This window comes from Cervus elaphus, chromosome 19, assembly GCF_910594005.1.
Source record: "Cervus elaphus chromosome 19, mCerEla1.1, whole genome shotgun sequence".
NCBI classification, from domain to species: Eukaryota; Metazoa; Chordata; class Mammalia; order Artiodactyla; family Cervidae; genus Cervus; species Cervus elaphus.
This window is the reverse complement of record NC_057833.1, coordinates 28,606,478-28,616,319: the sequence shown is the minus strand read 5'-3', so window position 1 is coordinate 28,616,319 and position 9,842 is coordinate 28,606,478. Positions and strand designations below refer to the sequence as shown.

The 9,842-nt window shown below is 37.3% G+C and overlaps 1 protein-coding gene across 1 annotated transcript; it reads right to left on the bottom strand.

Moving 5' to 3' along the window:
* Positions 1 to 385: 385 nt before the first annotated feature.
* LOC122675552 (transcriptional adapter 1-like) lies at positions 386 to 2,561 on the bottom strand. Its single transcript, XM_043874455.1, has one exon. It carries the CDS (start codon positions 2,532 to 2,534, stop codon positions 1,527 to 1,529), a length of 1,008 nt encoding a protein of 335 aa, XP_043730390.1. The 5' UTR covers positions 2,535 to 2,561; the 3' UTR covers positions 386 to 1,526.
* Positions 2,562 to 9,842: the final 7,281 nt, after the last annotated feature.

The following is a 9,842-nucleotide window of genomic DNA, read 5'->3' as shown; positions in this document are numbered from 1 at the left end:
AAAAAAAGAAAAAACACGCACCTCTTTTGGAGTGAAGCATCTATTATAGATTGATGCCTTAGTTGAAACTTTCCAATTTAAGGCCCTGTTGCACATCCTGGTAATGAGCTCCCTTTAATTGAAGAAATCTGCTTTTCTTTGCAACATGAAAGAGCCTTTTAACATTAAATGTCTTATGGTGTTACATATAAGAAGTACACTTAGCATTATGACCCAATATGTGCATAAACATAAATATTTATGAATTTATACACACCCCCAAAAGTTTCTCAAGATCTTCTAATTCTCTCAAATTTTATTCTTTTTTTTTTGTTTTGTTTTTGAAACTAAGCTATTTATTTTTTTGTCTTAATCTATGTATCACAAAAGGAAGCGATGACACACCTTAATTGGAACCTGTTTTTATCTGATACATTCTTTTGAAAAGTTTCTGCTAAGATCTCATAAAGCAAGGTTCTTCATATTTCTGAAGGCAGTATTCGTTATGTTTACTTTAATAAAGTTTTCTCCCAAAAGATTTATTTGTTGCATTTAAAATACAAAAACAAATGCACAGATCCAGATATTGAACCACACATACTTATCTACACATATATTATTTAGACCTACTTAAACCCATCTGTATATTCTAGTGTATCTACCTATAACATCTCTTGAATAAAAAAAGCAACATATCTTTTAAGAAACAAACTTGGTTATTAGTAACACTGCCATCTGGAAGGATATTTCACAGGAACAGGAGAATTAACCAAGTATAAATCCAGTATGTTTACCTGAACTTCTTAAAGACGTCTACAGGAATAGATGAACCTACCAATCAAAGTCTTTGGGCCCAACAACTCTAAAAGAAAGGAATTATGAGAAGATATTTTTATAAAGTTAATTACATCCTAAGAGATTATTCTCATTTGGTTTTTAAAGAAGAGACTTTATCTTATCGAACAGCATAGTATTTCTAAGTCTTATTTTCTATGAAATTGTAATAGGCAACTGTATCTGTTAAAACTGGTCACCAAAAAAAAGTATACTAAACTGATGACTAACAAAGATAACCAACTTTTAACACTTTGTTAGAAGCAGTTTAAGAAAAAACAGTTCTTCAGGAGAAAAGCAGAAATTTTAGACTTGCCAGATACAGAATACATGATGTCTCTGAACAGACATCCTCCTGATTGTGGAGACAAAGTTATAACAGCTTCTTTGTTCTAGAATGTCACCTACCTCACATGAAGACCATAGGATACTAGGGCTCAGATGCCCAAACATCGCTATTCCAGGCACAGAACTTTCTCAGTGCCTAGTCCCATAATTGGGAACACACACACATACACAAGAGAGATATGGGTCATTATCAAAATCAGATTTATATTAATGGCATCACAGTAGCAACACAAAATGTACTGTCTCATTTCCATAGGAAAGATTATATGTACACTATACACTTAAGTCTTGAAATGTGGATCTCCAAAACATTCAATTCAATAATCAATGAGTTTGCTGAGGGTCCCACACCGTCAAATCCTAATTCAGCAGAACAAAAGCCCCTCCTTGGCTGCCAAGCGCTGGCGATGGACTTTGTCTTGCTGCAGCTCTTCATGATTTGGATGCCAGAGTTTCATAATGATCCTTTCAATGTTGAGAGCATATACGGTATGGGTAGGAATGACTTCCCTGTGTACCTGTAAAGCTTCAAAAAGGTCGTACATGTTCACTGGAGGCAGAGACGTGGGCAGTGTGTCCCCAGAACACGCCAGCAGGAGGGCCGCCTGCTGCTCAGCATCATCAGGGGGCGGGTGGGACGCTGGGTTCTGACCGGCACAAGGAGCAGAGAAGGCTGGAGGGCTTTCTATTAAGCTGTTATAAGCTACTACACTATTCTTCAGGTATGGCTGTGGAGTCACATTACTACCAAAGGCATATTTAAAATGACCATCACGTAATCGGTAAGCTTTCCTTCTTGACACAACTGATGTCAGTATATCTTTAAGGTGATTCTCCACCGCGTAGACCACAGCTGAGACAGCCTCCTCAGTGACATTGTCCAGCCCGTGTTCGTAGGCAGTCACTATCATTCTCCCTTCAAGCTGACCCCGAGTAGGAAGCATCATTGTGTGCGAACAAAGTTTCAAGTCATCGTCATCCTGGGGATCCTTTGCCACAAACTGCTGGGCTCCTGAGAGGGGATTTTGAGGCTGGAATCTATGATCAAATTTCTGACGAACAGAAGAAAGCTTTTTCTTTCCCTTTGGCTTTCCAGGTTTGGCTGCAGAACCCCCTGTCCAGGGTAAAGATCCAGCACCCTCTGGTGTAGACACCAAAATCTGACAACGCGTGAGAATAGCCAGGAGGAAATCGTTGTGAGAATGGACATTATCCTGTGTGAGAAGTCTATGAGCTTCAAGGTCAAACTCTTCTTTGCTGATCTTCTGCTTGAACCACAGCTTTAAGTTAGCCCAGTATTGTTTCACGTTGTCCCCCAGGGCCTCGCTCAAGTTCTTCTTCGCCGCCTCCAGCTCGCTCACAAAGGTCGCCATTGCTCCCCACGTATCAGCCCGACCTCAGACGTCCTCAAATTTTATTCTTATCACAATTTTTCTTAGCCCTTATTGTGAATTTTTATTTCTGAACTCTTTATTTTTCCTCTTAATAAAAATATTTCCCTTTTATCCTTCTACAGTGAGCCATTGTTTCAACTTCAAGCCACAGTAAAAATAAATAAATAAATAAATTGGGAAAAATGTTCCTGTCTTTGACCAAATCATAATTACCAATATAATAGATTTTAGGGAGAAATTAACCTTTCCTTTCAGAGTTATGAGAGACCTTATAGTCCAGGAGGCAGCCTGAAAACAGTATTTAAAAGAGTGGATTTTGGGAGAAAGTGAAAATGAAAGTTGCTCAGTTAAGTCTGACTCTTTGTGACCCCATGGGCTATGTAGTCCATGAAATTCTCCAGGTCAGAATAGTGGAGTGAGTAGCTGTTCCCTTCTCCAGGGGATCTTCCCAACCCAGGGAGCTAACCTGAAATGATAGCTGTTGTACATCTTAAATATCTACCTTTGGAAGAATTATTCTTTTATCCCAACCATGTCAATTCTGCTTAAGTATTTTGCTAAGATATGATGGTACATTTTTCTAGGGAGAAGGGAAAAGTCTAAGTCCAATAATGCAATAAAATGAGTGACCTGTGAAGGATTGTATAAAGAAATGTCTTACTAGCAATGGACAAAAAAAATTCAGAAGAAATTGGGACCCATGAGAGCCACTATTTTTATTTCATGATTATTCCTAAAATCAATTCTGCTTATGTGGAAGTGTGGGCAAAAAAAGAACTGATGTATTTACCCACAACCTACTCAAGGTCAAAGGCTGTATTAGAATATGTTGGCACATCAATAGGCATCTTTTACTCCATCTAATAATTTTAACAGTTTTTAAAGGCTTTTGTAATAAGTACCCAGACCTGTTGGCTTAAGTCACAGAAATTTCTATTCTCATGTTTTTGAAGATCAGAAGTTTGAGACTGACATACCAGCAGGCTGGCTTCTTCTGAGGTTTCTTTTCTTGGTTTGTTGATGGATGTGTCTTCTCCCTGTGTCTTTGTTTGGTTTTCCCTCTGTGTCTTTCTTTTGTCCTAACCTCTTCTTATAACAACACTGGTCCTATTGGGTTAGCACCCACCCTTTAGATCTTGTTTTAACCTAATTACCTCTTTATAGACCTTACTGCCAAATACATTCACATCCAAAGGTTACTGGGGGTTAGGGCTTCAATATAGAAATTGGGCTGGGGAGCGATACAGTTCAGCTCACAACACTGCTCTAGTTATAGACTTCTACTAACCTGACTGAGCGACTTTCACTTTCACTATCCTGCTACCTGCTAAAGATGTTGGCGCCTGAATCATAATATTTATTTTTTCCTCCTTTCTGCCATCAACATGAATATCTTCAAGATTCAGGTAGACAATGGCTCTATCTCAGCCACCATCTACATACTTCATATAAGTAGTTCACTTCTATTATCAACCTCTAATTGTCGAGTCCAGCTCAACAACACAGGTTCCTGAAAGCGTGGTGCAGCGAAAGAATGAGAAACACTCAAGGGCGTTACAACTCAAGAAAGTTACAGGGGAACAACACCCCCATGAGGTGAAGGTGCCCAAACTGATCTCGAGTCTACTTTGTTATACTTTTTGAGACTTACTTGCTAATGTTTACATAAGCATAGCAGGCTAAGCAGCCCTCAATGATAATCCTGTGCAGTTAACATTTAACATTTTTGTATCCCTGATTTTCTGCCTCAAGTACAAAGACCCCGTTAATCTTTATGTGCCTCCCAGGCACCAAAGATAGGAACAGTCTGTTGATGGTTTTCCATCTCCAGGCGTACATCCTGCTTTCAAGATGTTTTTTGTTCCTTCTTGGATTCCTTCAGGAGTCAAATACTGGAATCCTGTCCTCTCAGCAAGATTTTTTATCTTTTGCCAGGCCTTTTAGCAGGCCTGTCTCCTATACCTAATGGTAGCATTTATATCCATGTCACCACTGCACTCATATTTCATTGCCTACTGTGTCACCAAGTCTTCCCACTCTTTTAATTCTCTCAAACTTTGTACTTATCATACCTATTATCAACCTTCATTGTGATTCTTTTTAACTCTTTTTAAGATCTCTCTTTTTTAACTCTTTTTCTGGCAAAATAAATCCCCTTCTTTTAATTTCTTCTTTACTGAGCCATTAATTTGTCTTCAAACCAGAGGAAAACATAAATCAGACAAAAATTTCCTATCTCTTCTTCCACATGTAACTGTTGAGTATGTGTATTTTCTATTGCTGCATAACAGGTTACCACAAATTAAGTACATAAATCAAAAATTATGAGTTTAGAGCTTTCATGAGTCTGTAGTCCATGTGAGAGTTAACTGGATCCTCTTCTGGGGTCTCACAAGGTTCAAATTAAGGTGTCGGTGCCTGTGTGCGTGCTAAGTTGCTTCAGTTGTGTCTGACTCTTTGTGACCCTGTGGACTGGATCCCGCCAAGTGCCTCTGTCCATGAGATTCTCCAGACAAGAGTTCCGGAGTGGGTTGCCATGCCCGCCTCCAGGGAATCTTCCCCACCCAGGGATAGAACTCGTGTCTCTTACGTCTCCTGCATCGGCAGACAGGTTCTTTACCACTAGTGCCATCCGGGAAGCCCAGACCTGCAATCTCTTCTGAGGCTTAGCATTCTCTTGCAAACATTAAGGGAGGGAAAAATTAATTTCCTTACTGTTCTGATTGAAGTTTTTGCTTGTTCTTGCTAGCTATGAACTAGGGCCTGCTCTCAGCCTCGGAAGGCCTTCCTTCAGTTCTTTGCCTTGTGGCCTCTTTCTCTTTATCATATCAGTTTACTTCATCTTTGATGCCCATAGAAGAATGTCTCTCTGTCACTTCATCTTCTTCTAGAGGGCTGACCTGTTTAGATTAAGCCGACCAAAGATATTATTTAAATCAAGGTTTTAAATCAAAGTCAACTGATCAGTAACCTAATAAGGGGAATATCTCACCATATTCACTCTTCTGGGATTTTAAAGGGCATATAGATCAGAGGATAAGAATCTCGGAGTCTAGCTTAGAATTCTGGCTACCCCAAGACAGTTGGAGAGCATCATACAACTACGTGACCCCAAGAACTTCAAACTCATGATATCCAAAAATTGATTCTATCCTCAACAGAGTCAGACATGACTGAGGTGACTTAGCATGCATGCATGTAGCATGCATCTTATTCAAATTAATTTTTTTGTGACTAAGAGCTGAATAAGTATGTGCTTAATGTATTAAGAAAAGGAATAAGTGTTGTATTGTGATTCAGAAAAAAAAAGATCTTATTTGTACTCTAAGCTTTGATTTTCCTTCAAACTCTCTCCAATTCTAACATTAAATGACAATGTAATTGTACATCTTTAATAAAAGAAAAACTGCCTCTTGAAATAAGAAAATTCATACCCTTGAAAGTTACTTTTATAACTTGTTAGGTTAGTTTGTATTTCCAGTAGAGAATATAAACATGAAAAACAGGTCTCATTGTAAAATAATCATTGGAGAACAAGAATTGTAATATTATTATGCTACAAATTATTTATGGACTTGTTATGTTACAGTGAGAGAGAAGCAGTGTATAGTCATCAACTAATCTGCAAGAATTCATTAACACCCTTACGCTGTTTTATAATTTATATTTTGATTAACCTCCTTACACAGTTTTGGAATGTATAGTTTGTGTATATAGTATATAATATAATCTAGGAGTGTGTGTATATATATATTATATATTTATAATAATATATTAATTAATATATTATATTATTATTTGGGGCAAGGTCTATGTCTTATTCATCTTTGTCTTCTTAGCACCAAATAAAATACCTAGAACAAGGAAATTATTATTATTGAATAAAATAAGAGATTGACTCATGAGTAATCTGATGTACAGAACACTGAAACAAAGCTTGCAAAGGTAAGATATGTTCTTAGGTCATAATTTTCAAAAACATTTGGAAATGTAGAAAGAACAGTCCAGAAGATGTTAGTGCTAAAAATGCAGGCTTGAGATATATCCGTGAAGGTAGGTTTGCTTGTACATATAAATTAGGGCTAATACTACAATTAACTTTGATCCTTTTTACCCCAAGTCCTTTGCAGAGTCCTTTTTTATCCCACATCCTATATGCTTCTGTCTTGAATTTTTTGGCATTAATTTAGCTCCCAGTCTCCATTTTCTTACCATTCAAATTTTCAAAACCCATACACTACTGTATAACTCAGTTCCCACTTTAAATAGTGAAGAAACACCTTGATAAAAGTTTAAACAGTATTGAGTTTTCACTTTTGAAAATTAAAATTTTGGTTTAGACACACTTACACTTGTGCCTCTATTTTTTAAGCATTTTAAAAATTTAAGTATAGTTAATTTTCAGCATCATGTTAGTTTTAGGAGGATGGCAAAGTAAGTCAGACGTGTGTGTGTATATTCTTTTCCAGATTATTTTCTGTTATAGCTTATTACATGATAATGAATATAGTTCCATGTGCTATATAGTAGGGTCTTGTTATCTATTTTTTATATAGTAATATGTATATGCTAATACCAAACTCCTAATTTCTCCCTTCCCCTCCCCCACTATCTTTTTTGATAACATAAGTTTGATTTCTATGTCTGTGAATCTATTTCTGTTTTATAAGTTTAGTTCAGTTCTCTTCAGTCACTCAGCCATGTGCAGCTCTTTGTGACCCCATGGACCGCAGCACGCCTGGCCTCCCTGTCCATCACCAACTCCCAGAGTTTATTCACACTCATATCCATTGAGTTGGTGATGCCATCCAACCATCTCATCCTCTGTTGTCCCCTGTGGCCACTGATGAATTTTCCAAATTTTCTGGCATATTGAGTGCAGCACTTTCACAGCATCATCTTTTAGGATTTGAAATAGCTCAACTGGAATTCCACCACCTCTGCTAGCTTTGTTCATAGTGACGCTTCCTAAGGCCCACTTGACTTTACATTCCAGGTGATTCCAGGTGATTATCTGAGTCGTGAAGACATTTTTTGTACAGTTCTTCTGTGTATTCTTGCCATCTCTTCTTAATATCTTCTGCTTCTGTTAGGTCTGCTAGGTCTGTTAGGTCTGTATAGTAGGTCTGTTAGGTTTGTATAATACATGTGGTCACAAAGAGTCAGACATGACTGAGTGACTTTCACTTTCACATGTTCATTTTATGCCAAAAACTCAGCAGTGGCCAGAGGATTGGAAAAGGTCAGTTTTCATTCCAATCCCTAAGAAAGGCAATGCCAAAGAATGCTCAAACAACAGCACAATTGCACTCATCTCACACGCTACTAAAGTAATGCTCAAAATTCTCCAAGCCAGGCTTCAACAATACATGAACCGTGAACTTCCAGATGTTCAAGCTGGTTTTAGAAAAGGCAGAGGAACCAGAGATCAAATTGCCAACATCTGCTGGATTGTAGAAAAAGCAAAAGAGTTCCAGAAAAACATCTATTTCTGCTTTATTGACTATGCCAAGCATTTGACTGTGTGGATCACAATAAACTGTGGAAAATTCTGAAAGAGATGGGAATACCAGACCACCTGACCTGCCTCTTGAGAAACCTGTATGCAGGTCAGGAAGCAACAGTTAGAACTGGACGTGGAACAACAGACTGGTTCCAACTAGGAAAAGGAGTATGTCAAGGCTGTATATTGTCACCCTGCTTATTTAACTTATGTGCAGAGTACATCATGAGAAATGCTGGGCTGGATGAAGCAAAGGCTGGAACCAAGATTGCTGGGAGAACTATCAATAACCTCAGATATGCAGATGACACCACCCTTATGGAAGAAAGTGAAGAACTAAAGAGCCTCTTCATGAAAATGAAGGGGGAGAGTGAAAAAGTTGGCTTATAGCTCAACATTCAGAAAATGAAGATCATGGCATCTGATCCCATCACTCCATGGGAAATAGATGGAGAAACAGTGGAAACAGTGGCAGACTTTCTTTTCTGGGGCTCCAAAATAACTCAAAATGGTGACTGCAGCCATGAAATAAAAAGACACTTACTCCTTGGAAGAAAAGCTGAATCAAAACAGATAATCAATAGACATTAACAACATGGTAAAAATAATGTTAGAATTATAAAGATCTTGAAGCAACCAGCATAAAAATGCTTCTATAAGAATTTATGAACAGGGTACAAACAAATGCAAATACAGAAAGTCTCAGCAAAGAACTAGAAATGTTTGACCACTAAATAGAAGATATGAAAATCCAAATATAAATTTTAGAACCATAAAATATAATAATTAAAATTAAGTGATTAGATTCAGTTAAAAATTAGAACATATAAGTATTTTTGGAATACAGCTAAAACAGTGCTGAGAGGGACATTTATAGCACTAAATGTACGTATCAGAGAGGACAAAAAGTCTTAAATTGATAATTAAGCCCCTCCTTGAAAACCTATATAAATAAAGGCAAAATGAACCCAAAGCAAGGATACTGAGAAACTAGATCACTCATACATTTCTGGTGGGAGTAAAAAATTTTACAGCTACTCTGGAAAAAAATTCAGCAGTTTCTTAATAAATTAAACATTCAACTACCATCCAACCCAGCAATTTCACTTCTGTGCCTTACTCCAGAGATATGAAAACTTATGTTCACACAAAATCTGTACATGAATGTTACAGTAGCTGCATTTGTACAAGGCCAACATTAGTAAAACACAGATGTGATTCAACTGGTGAATGGTTAAACAAACTCTAGCACATTCAAGCCACATAACCTAGCTCAGCAATAAAAAGCAATGAACTATTGGTACACATAACAACTTGGACAGATCTCCACTCTGAGTAATACACTGAGTTAAAAAAAAAAGTCCCTATATATAGGTTATATATGATATGATACAATTTATATAACACTTTAAAAATGATTAAAATTGTAGAAATAATAAACAGCTTTCTGGTTAACAAAATTTAAGACCTGAAGAAACTGTAAATGGCAATATGCAAGATGCTTGTGATGATGGAAAATTCTATACCTTGACAACTCAATGTCAGTATCTTGATTGTGGCATTGTTTTGTACAAGTTTGAACTGCATGGCTCTACTTGTATATAAATTTATTCAATAAATGTTTAGTAAATATCCATGGTCGGTTGAATCCTGGGATACAGAACCTCAGATAGGGAGGGCCAACTCTAAATTCATACATGGATTTTTGACTCTGAAGGTGGTGGGCAGCTCTAGTCCTCTTGGGTTGTTCATGTGTAAACTGTAGTTTTAAAATGTTGTTGTGG

Bases quoted from the DNA above. Each gene is read 5' to 3' on its own strand.
- LOC122675552 (XM_043874455.1), bottom strand. From the start codon at position 2,534: ATGGCGACCTTTGTGAGCGAGCTGGAGGCGGCGAAGAAGAACTTGAGC.